This window comes from Neomonachus schauinslandi, chromosome Y (genome assembly GCF_002201575.2).
Source record: "Neomonachus schauinslandi chromosome Y, ASM220157v2, whole genome shotgun sequence".
Taxonomy (NCBI): domain Eukaryota; kingdom Metazoa; phylum Chordata; class Mammalia; order Carnivora; family Phocidae; genus Neomonachus; species Neomonachus schauinslandi.
Window position 1 is genome coordinate 4,578,420 of NC_058420.1, and position 24,598 is coordinate 4,603,017.

The following is a 24,598-nucleotide window of genomic DNA, read 5'->3' on the forward strand; positions in this document are numbered from 1 at the left end:
AAAAAAAAAAAAAAAAGATTCCTGCAAACTAAATTGTAACACAAAGCTGAAGAACTGATAAACTCCTAAAGGCAGACAATGAAGTTGTATTGCTGGTACTGCCATGCAAAAACAAAAAACAAGCTTTTGGCTTTCAGCAGGGAGGAGGCGAAGGTGCAAATGTCTTCAGTTGTCCCAAATCCGGGTGCATCTGACACAAACCACGTCCACCATACCACTTCAGTTAGATTCCAACGAGATCGTTGTTTTATACCTGAGGCACATAGGTGGGGAAGTCAGTGCTGTGTCTGCACCACCTGGAAGATTGGCCCCCTGGGCCTGTGTCCAAAAAAAGGTTGGTGATGACATCACCAAGACCAACAGTGACTGGGAGGGTCTGAGGATTACAGTAAACTGACCATTCAGAACAGACAGGCCCAGATTTAAGTGGTACCTTCTGCTTGGCCCTGGTTATCAAAGCCCTCAAGGAACTGCCAGGAGACAGAAAACAGCAGAAAACATTAAGCACAGAAGAAATGTCACTTTTGATGGGATTGTCAGCACTGCCCAACAGACAAAGCACTGATCTCTAGCCAGAGAACTCTCTGGAACCCTTAAAGAGTTCCTGGGGACTGCCCAATCTGTGGGCTGTAATATTGATGGCCACATTCCTCCTGACATCATAGAGGATGACATCAATAGTGATGCAGTGGAATTCCCAGCCAGTTAAGAACTATAAAGGACAGTATTTCAGTAAAGGAGCATTTGACAACAACAATAAAAAAACAAAAACCATAAAACTAGTTCTGGTGGTGCATATTGATACATGTGGGAAAAAAGGGCATATTCTAAATCAACAGCTGCAAAATAGGTACAGGATAAAATGTTAATTTCCTAAAGGAATTAAATCCCATCTGATATAGCAGCTGCAATTAGAATAATGTGGTTAAACTTATGAAAATGTACTATAATTTTGCATCCTTCTAGTGAAGGATCCATGAGGTGAGGTGAATGTGAATGTGTCAGGAATCATGACTCCTGCGCCTTCAAGTCTTTGATGATGATGCAAAACCTCTCCAACTGGAGATCCAGAAATTAAGTACCACTTTTGGTTTACTATTTTCTTAGAGACAATTCTAATGGCTTTTACTTGTACTTTCCCAATATAATAGCCCTAACTCTGCAAGTCATGGAGCCTATTTGGGGATTCTGCCAGCTACTGAGTATGTATCTATTCCAAATATGCATGATGAAATTGGAGAAATAACCACAGAATGGATTCAGCGACCCACTGGACCCACTATGAAAAGATCTAAATTACAATGTCATTGATCATGTAACCTCCCATAAACACCTACTCTTACTGGTAGATGATAAAGATGTTTTGGGTCTTCCAGGAATTAGTGTCAGTTCAGAGTCAATTTCCAGTAGATCTCAAAGGATTATTTTTTATTCCCCAATGCACACTTACCCTAGTAAAAAGACAATGTGCCATTTGGAGAAGCCTGGTAAAAAGGATCAGGATGCACAGTGTAAGTTTTTTTTTGTTTTTGTTTTTTTTTGACAGAGAAACAGTGAGAGAGGGAACACAAGCAGGGGGAGTGGGAAAGGGAGAAGCAGGCTTCCTGCTGAGCAGGGAGCCCGATGCGGGGCTCGATCCCAGGACCCTGGGATCATGACCTGAGCCGAAGGCAGACGCTTAATGACTGAGCCATCCAGGTGCCCCACACAGTGTAAGTTTTCAGGGTACTTGGGTCCTTTGACCTCCAGTCCTTGAACTCCATTCAAGGAGTTCAGGGACTAAAGAGTAGCTCAAATCTAGAAAATGACTGAAAGACTCAAATTCTCTGTGTCTATGATTCTGGTTAGATTTTTGGTGACTTGATCTACAACTTTTCTACTTATAAAACATCAAGCATGTATTGAGTAGGACTCCTATCCATTTTACTTCTAGGAATACCATGATAACCAAACACGTATTATGTTAACCATGCCCACCTAGCCTCTGGCAAGTGCCACCACTTAACTGTTACCACCCTAGGATCCAATCACTCCCACTGCTCCTGATTCAATGACCATAGTTCCCACTTTATAGTCTGGCCTAAAAAGATCAATCATAAAATCAAAAAAAGGATGCAGAAGTTACTCTCATGAATTTCTCACAATCATGGTGAAAGGTACATCTTCTGTACCCTCCCAGTAGGTCATTTAAGGGTAAGTCTTAAGTGACAACACACATTAACAATCCAATCAATTCCTCCACAATAAGCCAAGGTATGTCCAGATTTTCTAGGTCGCTCACTAAGGAGGTCCACCTTTTGGTCCATTTTTCAGCAAGCCAAACAAACTGACAGAGCTGTACTGTACAGGCTACAATATTAAGTGCAGGTTCTCTGCCTAGCCCAAATAAAAAAATGCAGCCTGATCCAACTTTTATGTTCCTTCCACCATTGCTCAATACACTTAATATTATTCATTCCCACACAGGTTACCTGAACTTATGTGTATATAAACTGGAAAACTGAAGGGAGTTCTTTTGGAGTTTAGTGCACTTTCTCATGGATTAAAATTTGAACCTGAACCACAGAGACACACTGGGACTTGTATCTACTTAGGTCTAAAGAAAGAAGAAGGTGAAGGAGTACAGATCCTGAGGAAAATCAGCATTGCTTTGCATGGCAACTTTAACATCTGAGGAAATTTTAGTTTCCATCCATAGGGCAAGGTTAATCCCTTAGACTGAAGTGGATAAGTAGTTTCTACTGTGGTAGTGAGGAGACCTACACAGCAAAGACTCATTAAGAATTTAGGCATTCAATAAAATGGGGGGAAAGGGACGTGCCTGGGTGGCTCAGGTGGTTAAGCCTCTGCCTTCAGTTCACCTCTGCCCGCCAGGCTCCCTGGCTCCCTGCTTCTCCCTCTCCCTCTGCTCCTCCCAGTGCTGTGCTCTCTCTCTCTCTCATGAATAAATAAAATGCATAAATAAATAAATGTCACAAGACTAGGTGCTACTGAGGATATGAAGCAAAAGAAGCCTTATACAAGGTACTAGTTTTAACAAAGTACAAACCATTTAGAGGAAAAAAGTCTGGGTAGATTCTAATAAAGTGTAACTTTATACCTCAGAAATCCCATTCCTAGATACTAACTCAAGGCAACTTAAACATGTAAAATACAAAAACATGTCGAGAAGTGATCCCAGCATCTTTTTCCTCAACTGATTAAAAGAAAGAGATATATAGTATATAAATTACATGTCCTGTTCTAAACTTACTACACAGATAGGGAACTAGTATATTATTTTCTTAAAAGTTAATAACTTAAAATGAATACTGAAATACATGGAGCAAGGAGTCTCAATCATGAGAAATTTGTCTCTCAGTAACATTACATAACATAAATTTTTACTATCACAGCTATTAAAGGGAGGGTGCTACTAGAATTTAAATGGCAAGGGCACATATTCTGCTATACATCTATATGGCACAGACATCCACAAACACAGAATTAACTGCCCAAATGTTAACAATAACATGGCTGAAATATCCTAATTTGCATAGTATTATTAAAGAAAACAAATGAGTAAATACAGCTGATGAGTTAATGAAGAAAAAAGGAACAGTAAAAACTTCAAGACTTACACAAAAAAAGGAAGAACAAACTAAAAAATATAAGAAGGAAAAAAGTAAAATAATGGGTGGAAGTTGCAAACACAACTTAATAATTTATATTAGGGGTGCCTGGGTGGCTCAGTCCTTAAGCGTCTGCCTTCAGCTCAGGTCATGATCCCAGGATCCTGGGATCGAGCCCCGCATCGGGCTCCCTGCTCAGCAGGAAGCCTGGCTCTCCCTTTCCCATTCCCCCTGCTTCTGTTTCCTCTCTCGCTGTCTCTCTGTCAAATAAATAAATAAATCTTTTTAAAAAAATTTTTTTATATTAAATGAAAATGGATTAAAATTTTCTATCAAAGTAGGACTGCAACTACCTCCATTCTGACCTCACTGTGTACTCACTGATTAAGTTCTTTCCAGCTTATCTCTTAACTCAGGCAAAAAGACCGTGAGGACAAAGCATTCCCTGATGGGAACCAAAACTACCCCCTCAAGCCATAAGAACTGCCTGAGCTAGCAAGAATCCTGGGACTGACCCCAAGACAAATGATGGATCAACCTGACCTTTGCCCACCTGCATATACCTACCCACTTTCATCCCACAATCTCCTTATATAAACTTAGAACTCTTTTCAGCACTTTGCAGGCAGTTTTTGAGACCTTAGTCCACTGTCTTTCTGGTGTCGGCCTCAGTGAAATAAACTCCTTTCTTGTTTCATCACCAGTCATTCCTCTGCCTTTGGATTTTGTCAGTGTTGAGTGGCTAAAACTGGGCTGATTGTTTGGGACCCCTGGAGACATGGCCTCTGGCCCAGTTACACAGTTGAAACCCAGAGATCAGAGCGCCTACGTGGCTCCGTCATTAATCATCTGCCTTCACCTCAGATCATGATCTCAGCATCTTGGGATAGAGCCCATCGGGCTCCCTGCTCTGCAAGAAGTCTGCTTCTCACTCTCACTCTGTGCTGTCTCTCTCAAATAAATAAAATCTTTAAAAAAATAAGAAATAAAAAGCATTGACCAATTTGGAAAAAAAAACAAAAACCTAGAGATCATCAGATTCTTTTTTTTAAAAAAACAGGGAGACACCATTTATATGCTGAGGAAAAAAAACACATTTCAAATATAAAAACACATTCAAGATTACTTAAAGGGTAGAAAACACTATATTATGTAAACATTACATTAAGTTCTTTTCAAGTGCATTACTGAACATTCCCAAAAATAAATATTATGGTTAAGTCAAAAACCATATACAAATAAATATAGAACTGTAAGTGGTAATTCAATGTCCTGTATGACAATGTAATGTGGACTTGCTTCCAGAAAAAGAATGGTAAACATTATAAAGAGTACAACCAGGCCACCTGGGTGGCTCAGTCATCAAGTGTCCACCTGTGGCTCCGGGTCATGATCCCAGGATTCTGGGATCAAGCCCCACGTCGGGCTTCACGCTCAATGGGGAGCCTGCTTCTCCCTCTCCCTTTGCTCCTCTCCCCCTGCTTATATTCTCTGTCTTAAAAAAAAAAAAAAGTATAACCAGTTAAAATATCTTCAAACGTCTTAGACTGTATAGCAAATGCAGAAACCTGTTTAGTGGAAGAAAAACTACTAAACCACAGAAATGTTAGTCTTTGGAGTTTGAATCATGAAACTTTACCTCTACCTTCTTAGATTACTGTGACAGAAACTTCATCTCAGAAGGGTGCAATCAAGAATACGGGTTCCTTCTGCCCTAGCTCCCACTCAAAGGGATCTTGTATCTTCCAGAGAGGAGTAGTAGCTAGCTAGATCTTGCAGACACTAAGCTCCATGTGACAGCAGGTGGGTATGGGGTTAGGAGCATGGATGGCTGACTCTCTTCTGCATACCAAATCACCATGCATGGGACAAAGATTCTTACGTTGGGAACAGCGCACTTAGAAGAGTAGAGCCCCGCCCAAAACTAAACTAAACTAAAAAATAAAATAAAATAAAATAAATAAATAAAAATAATAAAATAAAATAAAATAAAAGAAGAGTAGAGCCCCACCATCTTTTACACACCCGCTGGATTCATAAGATGGTGGCCACACCAGAAGAGGCCAGTTGAGAAGACCTGACGCTACTGCCAAACACTCCATCAAGCACATAACTCCTAAAACAAGGGTGTCAATGAAAACATTACTTACCGTTGTCCCAAGACCTAAATACAAAACTGTGGTTCAGAGATTTTGCCAAAGAGGGCTGCACTAAGCTACACAAAGCTTTACCAAAACAACTGACTTCATTCACCAATGAATAATCGAGAAATTCAAGAATAGGGGCACTCTCAGAAGGAGTCAACATTGTGATAAAACAAAAGACTTAGATATATAAGATAAACCTTGTGATAATGTTTTATAATAAGAAATATATATTTGGTCTTCATCCCTGTTTCAGGCACATTCCTAAGTGATAAAAGGCATAAGGGTGTCTATCTTATTGAGGTGACTTCTAGATGCCCCTAGGTTATCTAAGAATAGGGCTGATCATAAAAAGAACCAACCATGTGATAGGAGAGTTGGAACTTTCAGCTCCATCCTTCCAACTTCCAGAGGGAGAGAGGGGCTAGAGACTGAGTTCAGGCACCAATGACCAATGATTTAGCCAATCATATCGATATAATAAAGTCTCCTTAAAATCTAAAATATAGAACCTGTATTCTAAAATCTAAAATCAGCGAGCTTCCTGTTGGTGAATATGCGGAAATACTCAAAAGAGTGGTACATTTAGAGAAAATGGAGGCCCCACACCCATTTTCCACATTTTGCCCAATGCATCTCTTCCAAATGCCTCCTCTTGACTTACATCCTTATGTAATAAATGTAAGCACAAGGAGTTATTGGTCTCCAGAAAAAGACAGACAGACATGGCTTTCTTGTCAAAAGTCCTTTTAGGCTGCCAGCCATATTATGAAAGAAAGAACAAACACTGCCAAACCAGGAGACAGCCTACACATATAAGGGACAATAAATCAGTGATATAACTCCCAGTACTGACTCAAAAGTGAAGAGTGACCTGATGCATAGTTCTGAGTTATTTATCTCTGCAGGATTTAAACACATTCGAGGACTCAGATATCAGACTAACTAGAGTTAGAGAACTGGCAATGCTGACCCTGGCCAGACCTTGTGACTTAGACCTGGAATCGGTTACCCCTAAGATGACTCCTGCCCCATGATGTATTCCCCAAGGTGCAAGCCACTTCATAAATATGTATACACCCTTCCCGTAAAACTTGCCCCATTCTGTTCGGGGAGATACTGCTTTGGAAAAATCCCCAGGGCTCTCCACTACCTGTTGCAAGTAAAACTCTTCCTTTCTGAATTCTTTGGCTTAGTTCAATCCTTTGCCTTCTTTGAGTCTTTTAGGTCAATGCCCACCAAAAGGTGAACCCAGTTTCAGTAACAATGGAAGGAACCTCCAATCTGTAGTCAGTCAGAAGTATCAACCTGGACTTGCATTCGGCATCTGAAGGTGGTAGGGGGATATGTTTAGTGGGACTGAGCCTGACGCTATCTTTTAGTTGACTTGTAGGACATCATGCTGGTCTTTGAGAATTATTTGGTTGTGTTGAGAAGAGAACCCACACATTGAAATGAGGAGCAAAATAGGAACCTACAGGTTAGAGAGCTTATCAGATAGACCTACAGAAAGAGTCAACCAGCAAAATCACTCCTGAAATCAGGACAAATCCCAAACAATCACTTCAAAAACTATTACTGCAGGGGCACCTGGGTGGCTCAGTTGGTAAAGCGTCTGCCTTCCGCTCAGGTCATGATCTCAGGGTCCTGGGACTGAGTCCCGCTTCGGGCTCCTTGCTCAGTGCGAGTCTGCTTCTCCCTCTCCCTCTGCCTGCCGCTCCCCCTGCTTGTGCTCGCTCTCACTGTGTCAAATACATAAATAAGATCTTTTAAAAAACAAACAAAAAACTATTACTGCAAAAGACCCAAACTTTAATTAGAATATTTGTGGAATAATTTATGTCCTGAAGTACTGCAGGAAACTAAAAACCAGGACGCCTGGGTAGCTTAGTCAGCTAAGCATCTGCCTTCAGCTCAGGTCGTGAACCCAGGGTCCTAGAATCGAGTCTCACATCAGGCTCCTTGCTCAGCAGGAGTCTGCTTCTCCCTCTCCCTCTGCCTCTCCCCCTGGTTGTGCTCGCACACACACTCTCTCAAATAAATAATCTTTAAAGAAAACTAAACATCACAGATATAACTAGTGCAGCTGCACAGCTGAGAACAGTAATGGAAAAGTTGGCCCTATTAAAAACCATTGTCATTCCAGGACATACTGCATGCGTAATCAAAGCTATAGCCTCCGAAGAGGGTCGTCAAAGGCTTCACACTGCAGGAGGGAAATATACTTTACAAAAATAATCCATCCATTCACTAATCAAGTAAGGGGGAAAAATACAAGGCCTTTGGAAAAAGTGCAATCACTACACCCAGAATTCCTACATTTATAATGTAAATAATAATGTAAAACAAATTTCCCTTCCAAATAAATGTTAAAAGACACAGAGGGATATAGGATCATCAGACCTATCCATAAGCAAAAAGTCAAGAGGAACTGTTGGTGACCATATAGTGTGGGTTTTTGGGGTTTTTTTAAGGATTTTATTTGAGGGGCGCCTGGGTGGCTCAGTTGTTGGGCTGTGCCTTCAGCTCAGGTCGTGAAGCCAGGGTCCTAGGATCGAGCTCAACATCTGGCTCCCTGCTCAGCGGGAAGCCTGCTTCTGCCTCTCCCACTACCCTTGCTTGTGTTCCCTCTCTCACTGTGTCTCTCTCTGTCAAAAAATTAGTAAAATCTTAAAAAAGAAAAAAAAAAAGGTTTTATTTGAAAAAGAGAGAGAGAAAGCGCACGAGAGTGCATGAGTCAGGTCAGAGGGAGCGGAAGAAGCAGACTCCCCAGTGAGCACCAAACCCCACACAAGGCTTGATCTCAGAACCTTGATATCATGACCTGAGCCAAAAATCAACAGCTGGACACTTGACCAAATGAGACATCCAGGTGTCCCAACCATATGACTGGTTTAACAAATTTAAAATAGCCATTATACACATATTCATTAACTAAAATGTATTTCAAAAAGTAAATTTTGGTGACAATGTCTTACCAAATAAAGAATATCAACACAAAATATAAAATCATAAAAATATAATTGAACAGGAGTACCTGTCTGGCTCAGTCAGGGAAGCATGTGACTTTTGACTGGGGGGGATGGGGATGGTGGTAGTGATGGTACGTCATGAGTTTGAGCCCCATGTTGGGCATAGAGTTTACATAATAAAGAGAAAAAAATCAAATGGAAATTCTGGAGCTAAAAAAATTAACTAAATCAAAAGTTAATTAGAGGGGCCAAAAGTATATTTGAAGTAGGCAAATGAATGTGTGCACTTAAAAATATATGGCAGGGGCACCTGGGTGGCTCAGTTGTTAAGCGTCTGCCTTCGGCTCAGGTCATAATCCCAGGAGCCCCGCATCGGGCTCTCTGCTCCACGGGAAGCCTGCTTCTCCCTCTCCTGCTCCCCCTGCTTGTGTTCCCTCTCTCACTGTCTCTCTCTGTCAAATAAATAAATAAAATCTTTAAGGAGCTGCTTCTCCCTCTGGTGCCCTTCCCCTGCTTGTGCTCCCTCTCCCACTCTCTCTCTCTCTGGCAAATAAATAAAATCTTTTAAAAAAAAATAAAATTTAAAAAAATAATAAAGTAAAAAATGCTGAAAAACAGGGGCTGGGGTGGCTCAGTTGGGTTAAGTATCCAACTCCTCTTGGATTTCAGCTCAGGTCATGGTCTCAGGATCTCGAGATCAGCCGAGTCAGGCTCAGCACTCAGCAAGGAGTCTGCCCCTCCCCCTCATCTGTCTAAAATAAATAAATAAATCCTTTTTAAAAGTACTGAAAAATGGGGCACCTGAGTGGCTCAGTCAGTTAAGCAACTGCCTTCAGCTCGGGTCATGATCCCAGGGTCCTGCAACTGAATCCCCCATCAGGCTCCCCGCTCAGCTGTGAGCCTTGCTTGCTGCCCCTGCTTGTGCTTTCTCTGTCAAATAAATAAAATCTTTAAAAAATAAGAAAATGGGGGCGCCTGGGTCATGATCTCAGAGTCCTGGGACTGAGCCCCGCATCAGGCTCTCTGCTTAGTGGAGAGTCTGCTTCTCCCTCTCCCACTTCCCCTGCTTGTGTTTCCTCTCTCGCTGTCTCTCTGTCAGATGAATAAGAATCTTAAAAAAAAAAAAAGAAAGAAAATAAAGAAAAATAAAACGCTGAAAAATAAAGACAAATAGAGGATCTTGAAAGCAAAAGAAAAAAAAATAATTTACCCAAAAAAACCAATTTGATTGACATATGATTTCTCCTAAGATACAGCGATAATGTTCAAACTGTTCAAAGAAAACAGTCAACCAAGAATTCTCTATCCTAGCAAAGCTCTTTCAACAATGAAGGATAAATAAACATTTCCAGATTTATTTTTTTAAAGGATTTTATTTATTTATTTGACACAGAGAGAGAGACAGCTAGAGAGGGAACACAAACAGGGGGAGTGGGAAAGGGAGAAGCAGGCTCCTTGCGGAGCAAGGAACCTGATGTGGGGCTCAATCCCAGGACTCTGGGATCATGACCTGAGCCAAACGCAGACGTTTAACGACTGAGCCACCCAGGCACCCAAACATTTGCAGATTAAAAAAAATTTTTTTTTCACTGCAAACACACCCACCTTTCAATAATTCTAATAAAGCTCTTCAGCCTTACAGCAAGAGCCTAAGTAATTTAAAGTTCCCAAACCACCCCCCCACACAATACCACAAGAACAACAACAACAAAGACCAGAAAGTGTTGGTAAAGATAATAAATGCAATTATGGAACACGGCATACATCATAGTTCCTTTCTTTTCTTCTATCCGACTGAAAAACAACTAAGCAATCTATATATAACTACTGTTAGGCCTAATATATATTGCAATGTAGTTTGTTATTAATTACAAAACAAATGGGGTTAATGGGAACAAAGATGTACTGGGCTAAAGAAAGACTCCAGGTGGTAAATCAAACATACAAAACAATTATGAGAATAAGAAATAAGAATTTAAAAGGCTAACAAAACTATCTTTCTTTTTTAAAGTTGACAATTATATAAACTAATCTTTTTTTTTTTTTAAGATTTTATTTATTCATGAGAGACAGAGAGAGAGAGAGAGAGAGAGAAGCAGGCTCCCAAGGAGCAGGGAGCCCGATGTGGGACTCGATCCCAGAACCCTGGGATCATGACCTGAGCCGAAGGCAGACGCTTAACCATCTGAGCCACCCAGGCGCCCTATAAACTAATCTTCTAACGCTATACTATTACATAATGTGTACAACAATGTAAATGTTGGAGTTGCAACACTTACTGGCATAAAGTTTTTAAGAATAAAAAAAGGGAAACACGTACATAGAGGTATATAAGAATAATGTTTGTTTCTACATTTTAAGTATTTACTATAACTAAGTAAATTCATAACTTAATATGTACATGGGTAAGCCCTAAAGCACTACTAATGAAATAATTCAAAAAGATAAAATGAAAAAAAATCTGAAGAAATTAAAATATATTCGCTTTCTGCAAAATAAAGCAGTAATGTAAGAATTGAGGTCAAAAAACAGACATAAAAGTATAAAGACAGATGTATATCCATTAAATGAATGACAAAAAAACACATGGGATTAAAAATGAGAATGTGCAAATTATCCCACTGGATGAAATTAAAGATCTAACTATATACTGCCTTCAGAAGAAATTCTTTACATTCAAAGGCACAGATTATAAATAAAAAGATGGACAGCAATATATCATGAAAACAATTATGAAAATTCTGGATTATCTATACTAATATGAAACTTAATACTTCAAAACAAAAAGAAGTTGCTGGAAATTATAAGGACACTGAAGGTATCAATCTCTGTATTATGTATCTGAAAGTTAAGCTGGCAAATTTTTTAAGTTCTCAAGACAAAAAAAGTGGTAGTTTTAGGACCTGATAAAGGTAATAGCTAATGCAAGCATGTCAAACATTTTGCAACATAAATTTATCAGATCAAAATTATATACCTTAAACACATATATGTATTCTTTAAACTTAAACAGTTTTGTCAGTTTATATCTCCAAAAAGTTGGAACAAAAGCAAAAACAATTTATTCATTAAAAACATACAATAATTATAAACATATATGCTCCTAACAAGAGAGCACCAGAATATACATGAAGCAAAAACTGATCCCCAAAAGTAGGCAATTCATCAATAGTTCAATCTCATATTCAACACAGATAGAACAAAAGATCAACAGGAAAACAGACAACTTGAACAGAACTTTCAACCCAGTAAACTTAACAGAGAACACTTAACCCAACAAAAACAGAATATATATTCTTGTGCACATGAAACATTCTCCAAGATAAAACTACATCTAATGCCATAAAATAAATCTGAATAAATAAAAAGGAACTGAAAAAGTGTAAAGAACAGCTGGCCTTCAAAAATGAGTTTGAATTATGTGGGTCCACTTACCTGGATTTTTTTTGCATAAATACAGTATTGTACTGCTTATGTATTTTCTAAACTTTTATGTCTTTATTAATGTTTTCTGTAGCTTATTTGAAGAATTCAGTATGTAATACAAATAATATACAAAATAAGTGTTAATCAATGGTGTTATTGGTAAGCCTTCAAGTCACCAATTAGCAGTTAACTTTTTTGGGAAGTCAAAAGTTATACACAGATTTTTCGAATGCATAGTGTTGATGTCTCTAACCCCGTTGTTCAAGAATCAACTGTATGTTCTTTGAATAAAATGTAATGAAATTTTAAAATAACCCCAAAAAGGTTGAAATTGTACTTCTTAAATAACCAATGAATCAAACAAGGAATCATGATCTAAACAGATGCAAAAGAGGACCAAACTGAACAACTTTTCATGATGAAAAAGCACAAATAAAATAAAAGATCTTCTTACACCCTAATAAAAGATAACTAATAAATAACCCCCATTTAACATCAAACTAGGTGAAAAACAACATGTTTTCCTCTTCAAAGCAGAAGCAAGACAATAATGCCTGCTCTCACCATTTGTACTTAACATTTTATTAGAGATTGTAATTGGCGCAGTTATGGTAGGGAGGAAAGGGACAGAGGGAAGAACAAAGGGAGGAAACTAGCAAAAAGCATCCAAATTGGAAGAGTAGTGGTAAAACAATCTACATTTGCAGATGACATGATCTTATACACAGGAAATCCAAAATAACTCACAGTAAGTATTAGAATTGATAAACAAGTTCAGCAAGGCTGAAAATACAAAATCTATACACAATTCTCACACTTAAAATGAATGTCTGAGGGCGCCTGGGTGGCTCAGTCGTTAAGCGTCTGCCTTTGGCTCAGGTCATGATCCCAGGGTCCTGGGATCGAGTCCCACATCAGGCTCCCTGCTCGGCAGGAAGCCTGCTTCTCCCTCTCCCACTCCCCCTGCTTGTGTTCCTGCTCTCGCTATCTCTCTGTCAAATAAATAAATAAAAAATCTTAAAAAAAAAAAAATGAATGTCTGAAAATAAAACTACAGAAACAATTCCATTTATAATAAGATAGTCTATCTGCTGCCTATGAGACAAAATTTAGATTCAACAATAATTAAGTAGGTTTAAAAAATAAAATGCAAAATGTGGTACTGAAGGTATAAAATATCAATGAAATAAAACTGAGAGTCTAGAAGTAAACCCACACATATAAGGTTAAGAGACTATTAACAGAGTCAAAACAGGGAAAAATTTTCTTTTGAACAAACAGTACTGGGAGAAAGAGATACCCAAACCCAAATGCAAAAGAATAAAGTTGGAACTTGACCTCACACCACATACAAAAATTAACTCAAAATGATGAAGGATGTAAAAGAGTAACAATTTTAAAACTCTTTAAAGAAAAGAAACAATTTTTATGGCTACAGATTCTTAACAGGTATAAGGGACCAAACAGCATGAAGCAACAAAAGGAAAAAAAATAGATATATGGTAGGCAAACTTTTGTGCTTTAAGGAGTTCTATCACATATGAAAAGACAACCTACAAAATAGGAGAAAACCTCCATAAATCTATGAGATAAATAACTCTAGCAAATTAAGATTAATGACAAATAATTACAATTGGACAAAGAATCTGAATACACATTTCTCAAAAAAAACCATACACAAACAGCCAATTAACAGGAAAATGTTCAAACATCATTAGTCTTGAGGGCAATGAAAATAAAAACTTCAGTGGGAGGGGAGCCTGGGTGAGTCACTCGGCTGAGTGTCGGACTCTTAGTTTCTGTTCAGGTCATGATCTTGGTGGTGTGGAATCAAGCCCCATGTTCAATGTCCGGCTCTGTGCTCAGAGCAGGGTCGGGCTTGTTACTCTCCCTCCCTGTGTTTGTGCTCGCTCACGCGCTCTCTCTCTCCCCCTCAGATAAATAAATAAAATCTTAAAAAACCTCAATCGGAAACTATTTCACACCCATTAGGATGATAAAAATTTTGAAAAGACAGTGAGAACCTGGGTGGCTCAGTACCGATAAGGACTCAGCTTGTGATTTCAGCTCAGGTCATGATGAGCTCTGTGTCAGATGCTGTGCTTGAGTCGGCTTGAGTTCAGCTCCCTATCCCTTTCCCCCTACCCCTCTACCTACTTGTTTGGGATCTCTCTCTAAAACAAATAAATACGTCTTTAAATTAAAAAAAAAATTTTTTAAAGACATAATCACAAGATTATGGAGGAACCGGGATCTTCCATACAGAATGTGAGGATGTAACATGGTGCACACGGTATGTAAAATAGCCTTAGAGATCATTTAAGAATTTTAATTACTACCTAACCCACTAGACTCTACTCCATTCCAAAAGAAATAAAAACATGCATTCAACAAAAACAAGTTCCAAAGTGAACTTTGAATTCATACAGTAGTATGAATCATTATATGCAAAAGATGGGAGACAAATAGTAAATGTCCATCAACAGTTAACAGAATAAAGTGAATATCCAAATACAGGAATTTTGCTATTTTTTTTTTAAAGCTTTTATTTATTCATTTGAGACACAGAGATACAGAGAGAGAGAGAGCATGAGCAGGGAGAGAGGCAAAGGGAGAGGGAGAAGCAGGCTCCCCGCTGAGCAGGGAGCCCGGATGCGGGGCTCGATCCCAGGACCCTGGGATCCTGACCTGAGCTAAAGGCGGACGCTTAACCATCTGAGCCACCCAGGCACCCCTGGAAATTTTGCTATTTAAAAAAAAAAATGAAGCTGCCTTCCAGGAAAGATGGAGAAGGAGGATCCTAATGCACCTGTCCCACGGATACACCTAGGTAACACTCATATTAGTGTAAATAACCCAGAAAACAACCCAAAGAGATCAAGAACAAACCCCACAACTAAATGTAGAGCAGAGGCCACAAAGAAGGTAGGAAGGATGAAGACACAGGAGGGAGCTAAACAGACGTGGGAACGAGCGCAAGACGGGGAGAGACAAACACTCATACCAGTGAGCTCAAGCAGGGAAAAACAATCCCCTAACATTTGTCTTTGAAAACAAGAGGGTCCAAATGCATGAGTTCAAGCCAGACTTAAAACCTGAATTTGTAAAGGTCAGCTCACTAGAGGAAATTGAGTCCCCTCTGCTAATAAGACAGCAAAACAAAAAGCACAGGAACATACAGCATAGAAGCAGCAGTTTGAAAAACACCTGTATGTAAGGGAGGGAGAGTTATTTACTAATCTCAGAGCATGTCTGTAAGGACAAAGATGCCTAGGAGACTCCTCTAGGAACAAGGGAGCTGGCAGGCACCATTTCCCTCCTTCTAACCCCCCTCCCCCGGCATAAACATATGGCCCCCAAGAAGAAGAAATTCACTACCTAACTTGTAACACTACACTTTGCAGATGCGCCCCCTCCAATATGCTCTTGGACAGAGTCCATCCAAGGCACAGGCCACAGGAACTGTGCAACAAGCCCCACTAGGGGCCAACACCACTCCAGAAAGACTCCTGCCCTGGGGAGAAGGAAAAACAATCACACACACCAGACTACTGCAGCCCCAAGAGTGGGCTGGGGAAGTCTGATCGCAGCCCTACCCACAAACAAAAAGTTTTAAAGAGAGCACCTGGGTGGCTCAGGTCTTGATCCCAGTGGGGAGGAGCCTGCTTCTCCCTCTCCCTCTCCCTCTCTCTGCCTGCCACTCCCCCTACTTGTGCTCACTCTTTCTCTGTCAAATAAAATATTTAAGTACTGGCTATACAAGCTACAGTAGGGACAAACTTTGAAAACATATTAAATGAAAAAGCCAGTTCCTTAATTAATTGTTCCTTAATTAATTGTTTCCTTAGGGAAAAGGTTATGGAGGAATTAGGGAAGAGAATACAGGGTTTTGTTTTCATATGATGAACATATTCTAAAATTGACTGGTGATGTTTACACAACTATGTTAATTAAAAACCACATGGGACACCTGGCTGATTCAATCAGTAGAATACGCAACTCCTAATCTGGGGGTTGTATATTCAAGCCCCACATTGGGTGTAGAAATAACTTAACAATAAAATCTTTTTAAAGAAAAACAAAACACTGAATTTCAACCTTCAAAAGGATGTATTCTGTGGTAGATTGAATTATATTTCTGTAACACTGTAACCAAAACAAAAGTTAGTCAACAAATTTAAATAAGCGTATTAGAGTATTTATGGATTAAGTAGACTTCAGTTTTCATTCTTTCCGCTCCATTTTTACTTAAATTAGGGACCAACACATTTATTTTGCATACCCTAAAATTTCCCATTCATGCACACAACACTGTCTATAACTAATCCTCATGGCAGTTATACCAGAACAGATTATGGCTTATATCCTCTATTCTGTGGTATGGAATAATGACAGTTATTGTTGAAAAGCAATCTATTTAGCTTCCTATGCCATACTTGGAAGTATATATGCTACGAAAGATTAACCTCCTAGTTTATCTGGTTCAAATGATATAATACAATGGATAATTTATTCTTACACATTATTCTTTATTTAAATAGACCTTCTAAAATAGTTTTAATTCTCTGCAGAATTCCAATCACAGAGAATATATAGAAATGAGGAATCCTTCCCTCAGCATGCAGCCTAACTCACGCATGTTTAAAAAAAAAACCATCCACCATCCTTCACTTATTTCCAGCTCTGGATTTAAAAAGGAATAGGATTTTTTTTTTATTTTGTTTGTTATTAAAGCACCACACTTAGTATCTCTTACTAAGAAAATGTCACAAAAATAGCAATGAGGAACAAGATACTTCAAAACAAAATAGCTACAGAAAATAATCTTTCTCTCTCCATGTACTTAGAATTATGATTTTGTATAATTTGTCCCAAAATAAGAAAACAAAACTGGCATTCCAATGTGTACTAACCTTCCAGTAGTCAGTCTGTAAACTGTAGTATCTCTGATATGCAGATAATGCTGAAAAAGGGAAAATAATTATTAGTGAATTTTTAATGTCCCATTTGAAAATCCACACAATAAAGATTTTTGATTTTTAATAAGCTGCCCCTCTAGCCTGCATCTCAGCACACTGTGATATAAATAGCAAACAATTTAATGTTTACGGGCTACCGATAAAATTATCTATGAACACAACAGAAATAAATAATTTATAGGAGATCAGCTATATAAAACCATTATCAAATTTTATCCTTGCACTTATATAAATGTCGAGTCTTGGCAATTACTTCAATCATTTTGGTTTCCCTCACGGACCAAATCTCATGGTAATTTTCTAAGTCTATTACATACTATAATAAATTTCCTAATTTTTCCTCAAAAATGCAACTCACTTCCCAGAAAAATTAAGCCACATACATACATGTTTCTGTTCAAACTGATGAAATTTAGAAGTGTGGAGTTCATGAACAAATGGCTAAGAATTCTTGGGATGTTTTTGGTGCAAAAAAGTGATTTTATAATAGCATGGGGACAGAACCCATGGGCACAAAGAGCTGTACTGGGACTGTGAAGAGTGACTGATTATACACTTTTTAATTAGTGGGGGTTAGGGATAGCGTAAGTATATAAGGAATTTGGAAGGAAGACTTTCAGGATCTCAAGGGACTAGCTGCTCTTAAAATAAGGTTACTTTTTTCTTTAATAAAACATAAAGCACTAAGGCAGCCACAAGTTCCTTGAAGAAGGTCACACTCTGCAGTTTCATATATCTATCAGTGGGCTGCAAGTTGTAAGGACACTTAATTTAAGCTTTATGTCTCTTGCCTTTGTTTCCCTCATCAATACAGTCAACATTACCTTGAGCTACTACTAGCCTCAATTTAATTTCAAAATGGTTATTTCCACGCTTCCTAAACCATCTAAAGGTAGAAAAGGTTTGGGATCACTTGAAGTAGTTCCTGCCAAGCCTAAAAAAGGCAGGGAAGGTAAACAAGGTAAAAGAGATGTCATATAAAACTATTAGAATTTGTGACAACACTGAAGAAAATTAAAAAGGGGTACCCAGGTGGCTCAGTTGGTTAAGTGACTGCCTTTGGCCGGGGTCATGATCCCAGGGTCCTGGGATGCAGCCCCGCCTCCAGCTGTCTGCTCAGTGGGGAGTCTGCTTCTCCCTCTGCCTCTGCCCCTCACCAGCTTGTACACTCTCTCAAATAAATAAATAAATCTTTAAAAAATAAAAATAAAAAAAGAAAACAGGAAATTCTGACATTTTCAGTCATATCAGAAAGTCTTTGAATTTATTTCTTAAATTAACTCAGGGAGAACATTTACAATAAAATAGTTAGGAATAAACACTGCCCCTCAAAGTCAAAGTAAAATGACAGTATCAGCAGTATACCAGAAAAGCAGACTGTACATAGTGTAACATGCTAAGGATTTTCATATCTCTAACACTCATTTTTATGAATTTCAGACTTTTTCACACTAGGACTGTAAACATTATCTAAATTCCTTCCATGGGGGGCCTGGGTGGCTCAGTCAGTTGGGCAACGGACTCTTGATTTTGGCTCTTGATTTCAGCTTGGGTCCATGGTCTGAGGGCCATGAGATGGAGCTGAAGGCAGAGCCCGCTTCGAGTTCTCCACCCCCCACACACCCTGAACATCCCTCTAGTGCATGTGCACTGAGCTCTCTCAAAAACAAATCAAACTGGGTGTCTGGGTGGCTCAGTCGTTAAGCGTCTGCCTTCGGCTCAGGTCGTAATCTCAGGGTCCTGGGATGGAGCCCGTGTTGGACTCCCTGCTCTGCGGGAAGGCTGCTTCTCCCTCTACCATTGCCCTTGCTTGTGTTCCCTCTCTCTCTGTGTCTCTGTCAAATAAATAAAATCTTTAAAAACAAAACAAAACAAGGGGCGCCTGGGTGGTTCAGTCGTTAAGCGTCTGCCTTCGGCTCAGGTCATGGTCCCAGGGTCCTAGGATCAAGTCCCGCGTCGGGCTCCCTGCTCCACGGGACGCCTGCTTCCCTCTCCCACTCCCCCGCTTGTGTCCCCTCTCTCACTGTGTCTCTTCTCTGTCAAATAAATAAATAAAATCTTAAAAAAAAAAACCCCAAAAAACAAAAAAAAACCAAATCAAATCCAATCTTCTACTGACTTCATTACACAAGGTGAGAAGAGACAAAACTTGAGGAACCCTTATTTTCCTTCTCCCCCCCTTTTTAAAAAATTATTTGAGAGAGACCACAAGCAGGGGATGGGGTGAGGGGCAGAGGAGAAGCAGACTCCCCGCTGAGCAGGGAGCTCCACATAGACTGGATTCCAGGACCCTGAGATCATGACCTAAGATGAAAGCAGACGCTTAACCAACAGAGCCAACCACTCACCCGAAACTTGCTGTTTTAAATATTATCATAAAATTTATAAAAATGAGAATTTTTAAATACAAAAATTTAACTCTCTGGAAATACTGGTGTATATAAGAATCTTTGTCTCATTAATATATTACATTTCATGGGGCACCTGGGTGGCTCAGTCGTTAAGCGTCTGCCTTCAGCTCAGGTCATTATCCCAGGATCCTGGGATCGAGCCCTACGTTGGGCTCCCTGCTCTGCGGGAAGCCTGCTTCTCCCTCTCCCACTCCCCCTGCTTGTGTTCCTGCTCTCACTATCTCTCTCTCTGTCAAATAAATAAATAAAATCTTAAAAATATATATATTACATTTCATGTCTAAGAAATGACTAGATGCTAAAGGATTTTTTTTTTTAAGGGTTTATTTTTGAAAAAACTCTGAAGGACCAAACTCATAACACAATGAGTCACATATTACCAGATAAGACACTGTCCAGAGTGAACTGCCCCAGTAGGAAAGGTCAGGGTAGGAAAACCTTAAGGGAAATACCCAACTCCAGCCCACTCCAGGCCTCCTACTGTAAGTGGGGAGAAAGAAACAGAAAAATTCACTTCACTCTCCAAAGGCACAGGCTCAGGAAAAAGAGGGAAACCTATTCATAGTCTTGATAAGACACTTTCCCTTGCCCCACACTTTACCACCACATTACCGTTTACAGCAGTTTTTAATTGATACACCACGTCGAGGTATTAGGAAAAAATTACAAAACATACCAATGGCAAAAACACACAATTTGAAAAGACAAAACAAGCATCAGAAGGAGTATGGCAGGTATATGGGATTTATCAAACTGTGAACTTACCACTACAATATAATAAAGATAACTAGTACATAAACAGAACAGCATGCAAGAACAAATGGGCAATGGAAGCAGAGAAAACAGAAATGGTAACAAAGAATCAAGAAGAAATGCTAACTTCAAAAACACTGTAACAAGAATAAAGAATACCTCTGATGGGATTATTAGTAGACTGGATACAGCTGGGGAAAGAGATAAAGAATTTATCAACAGAATCCACAAAAACCAAAAACTGGGGAATAATTTCTGGAAGGGAGGAGGAGATAGTGAGGGGGTGATAGGATATCCAAGGACTGAGGGGCTACAAAAAGATATAACAGTGTGTAACTGGACTACCAAAAGGTAAAACAGGGAGAAAAGAGAAGAGAAATTATTTGGAGTCATTATGACAGAGAATTTCTCCCAAAATTAATGTCAGACAATAAATCACAGATCCAGGAAGCTCAGAGAACACCAGGGAGGAAAAATGTCCAAAGGGAAAAATAAATTTAGGCATATCATTTTTAAACAAGAGAAACTAAAAGAATTTTTAAAAACAATCCGGAAAGAAGCTAGAGGGAGAAAAAAACACCTTTCCTATAGAAAAGCAATGATAAGAATTATTCTAACTCTCAGAAGTTGGGAATAGAATATTTAAATTGTGGAGGCTGGGGAGGAAGCCAACCTAAAACAAAATTATCATTCAAAAGTAAAGGAGGGGCATGTGGGTGGCTCAGTATCTCAGGGTTATGGGATTTATCTGGGTGGGCATGGGGCCTGCTTAAGATTCTTTATTCCTTACCCCCTCTAAATTCCCCCTTGCTTGCACACACGTGCACGCTCTCTCTTAAAAAAAAAAAAAAAGTAAGAAAGAAATACTTTCTCAAAGAAGCAAACATGAGGGAAATTGTTGAGAGAAGAGCTGCCTTACCAAAAAAAAAAAAAATGTTAAAAGAAATTCTCTACAAAGAAGAAAATAATAAAAATCAGAAACACCAAACTACAAGAAGAAATCACAAATGAAATACACATAAAATTAAAACTTTTACTTTTCTTTTTTTTTTTTATTTATTTATTTGAGAGAGAGAATGAGAGAGAGAGCACATGAGAGGGGGGAGGGTCAGAGGGAGAAGCAGACTCCCTGCCGAGCAGGAAGCCCGATGCGGGACTCGATTCAGGACTCCAGGATCATGACCTGAGCCGAAGGCAGTCGCTTAACCAACTGAGCCACCCAGGCGCCCCAAAACTTTTACTTTTCTTACTAGCTGATCTAAAAGATAACCGTTCAAAATAATATCAACCTGTATTTTTTATTACATGTTTTCTGTCTTACATACACTCATATAAACATACAGATCTTCAACTTAGTTATGTTTAATAAGCCCACTGTATGTTTAAATTATCACAAATCGAAATCCATTTAATATACCCAAACTGCCATCATAATAGCCTAGCCTATCCTACCTTAAATGTGCTCAGAACACTCACATTAGCTTTTATAAAGTTGGGCAAAATCTAGCACAACGCTTAATTTATAATGAAGTGCTGAAGGGCGCCGGGTGGCTCAGTCAGGTAAGTGACCAACTCTAGATCCCAGCTCAGGTCTTGATCTCAGTCATGAGCCACTTTAAAAAAAAAAAAAAAGATATATAACAAAGTGCTGAATACCTCAAATAATTTATTGAATACAGTGAAGAAAAAGAGACGGTTATGAAGGTTATATGGGAATAGAAAGGTTGTTAGTATACTGGCTGTTTACCCTCATGATCTCATGGCTGATTAGAATATTTGGCTTGCTGTGTTCACAACAGACTCACTTTTTAAAAAGCTCCAACCAAACAAGCCACAATAATCCAGGTTTTCCACCAGCCCTGCTTACAAGTGATACTTGCCACCAGAAACTAGTGCCAGTAACATTAACAGTACCATTAACATAACAGAACCAACTGCATCTACTTAAGGGAAGAAAAGAGGTCACACTCTTGATTCTGATCCCAAGCTGCTTCTCCCAAAAAACCCTAGGTCAGCTTGCTTACCAGTCCCTAAATCACTATAACCCAAAAACCCCAACCATGAGACCTATCAAGAAGGTGCCTTTAGAACGTGAACTCCTTAATTAAAAAAAAAAAAAAAAAAGGACCGTGAACTCCTCTTCTCCTTTCTCTGGCCACTGAATAAATTACGAGCTTGTCATCAAATGCTGTTTGAATATTTGGCAAATGGTACTGAGTAGGGAAAGAAGTTACCGTTTGGTAAGAACTGCAGCTAACCAGTAGGACATAAAAGGATCTTACTCAGGAGGAGAACAAAGGCAAAAGAAATGTAGATAAAAAATTTCCTTACAACTTGCAGCCCACTGACAAATACTTCAGAGAAAGTATGACCCTCCTCAAGGAGCTCACAACTGCCTTAATGCTTTGCTAGAGGCAAAAAGTAACCTTAGCTTGATAATAGCCAGATCCCCAGGATCCTGTAAGTCTTTAACATAGGACAATCCCTTTAGAAACTCCCTTTATCTCTAACCCTCCCATCTTAAAAGTATGTAATCAATCACCACAATCCCTGTGCAGCTCTTTCTGCCCAAGGCTCCTGTACCCATGATTTAATAAAAACATCTTTTTGGGGGCGCCTGGGTGGCTCAGTAGTTAAGCATCTGCCTCCGGCTCAGGTCATGATCCCAGGGTCCTGGGATTGAGCCCCTTATCAGGCTTCCTGCTCAGCGCGGGAAGTCTGCTTCTGCCTCTCCCACTCCCCCTGCTTGTGTTCCATCTCTCTTACTGTCAAACAAATAAATAAAAATCTTTAAAAAATAACAAAAACTTTTTTGTACCAAAAACATCGCAAAAACTTTTTCACCATGGCTCAGAGCCCCACATCAATCATTAGCATATATCACTAGCCTGGGAAAAAAATCCAAGTTCAGAATTCAAATACAACTTCTACTGAATGCATATTATTTTTCACACCATTACAAAGACAAAAACTCTAAAAATCTTAAAAAAAAACAAAAACAAAACTCTAAAATCAAACCCAAGTAAATTGGGGACTGCCTATATATAACATGAAATGAATGTCATCAATGACACAAGGGACAGGAGGAGGAACTGGGATTACTTCACCATAATATGCTCACAGTACCATGAAGCATTATATGAAAGTTGACATGAAAATTACTTGTAAATCTGCATTGATTACTCTAGGGTAGACATTTCAAAACATTTTTTTTAAAAGTGGTAAGAAAGGGACACCTAGGTGGCTCAGTTGGTTAAGCATCTGCGTTCAGCTCAGGTCATGATCCCAGGGTCCTGGGATAGAGTCCCACATTGGGCTCCCTGCTCAGCAGGGAGTCTGCTTCTCCCTCTGCCTCTGCCTGCCACTCCCCCTGCTTGTGCTCTCTCTCTCTCTCTGACAAATAAATAAAATCCTTAAAAAAAGTTGTAAGAAAGCAGAAAAAATGCAATCATTTAAACGCACAAAAGGCAGAAAGAATGGAAGACAAAAATAGGAACAATGAATAAAGAAAACAAGAGTAAATATGGCAGCTATTTAATCTAACTATATCAGTAACTATTATGGACGTAAGAGTCCAAGATGGCAGAGAGCAGGAGATCTAAATTTCATCTGGTCCCAGGAATTCAGCTAGATAGTCATCAAACCATTCTGAACACCTACGAACTCAACTGGAGAATAAAGAAAAAAAAATAGCAGCAAATGTGGAGAAGTGAATCTGAGGCAATATATGGGAAGATAGACCATGGGGGGAGGGGGCCTCCGTCAGCCGGCTATGGGGAAGTGACAGAGCAGCGGAGCACAAAATCGAACTTTTAGAAGTTGGCTCCAGTGAGGGATGTTGCTGAGGTGGCTAAGTAGGAGATGGAACCCTCGCTGGAACAGTGAGGTCTCAGAAGAAGATGATTCTGTGACCTCAGGGTCACAGAAAGACCCGGCATGCCTGAGTGCGGCAGAGCTCCCAAGTATGGGAGCAGGGAAGCCGGCTGCAGAGACGGAGCTGAGGAGTGTGCTCTCAGCTCAGGGTTGCCATAAACCATATCTGAGGCACAGTGGGGCCACTGCTCCTCCAGCAGAGACCCAACAAGCTGCAGATCCAGGGAGACTCTCCGTCCTCCCCTGGGAGGAGCAGCACGGGAGCGCACCGCAGGAATCTGCTGGGTTTGGAGACAGCACACGGGGTCGGCTGCCAGAGACAGAAATGCTGGGTCACAGGCCGGGTAAGCACAGAGTGCGGCCAGAGACCAGGGAGACAGGAGTGATTGTTTTTCTCTGAGGGCTCACTGAGGAGTGGGGCCCTGAGCT

At 39.6% G+C, this 24,598-nt stretch overlaps 1 protein-coding gene across 18 annotated transcripts in view; it reads right to left on the bottom strand.

The window, feature by feature from the left end:
• The window catches only part of LOC110580574 (lysine-specific demethylase 6A), a 172,289-nt gene that overhangs the window by 118,746 nt on the left and 28,945 nt on the right, over positions 1–24,598 (bottom strand). For 17 of the 18 annotated variants that reach the window (XM_044912020.1, XM_044912006.1, XM_044912018.1 and 14 more), the window contains exon 4: positions 17,067–17,116. The exons of the other annotated variant lie outside the window; for it this stretch is intronic. In XM_044912020.1, the coding sequence (XP_044767955.1) occupies positions 17,067–17,116 (50 nt within the window). The remainder of the gene's footprint in view (positions 1–17,066; positions 17,117–24,598) is intronic. 18 annotated transcript variants of the gene reach the window in all.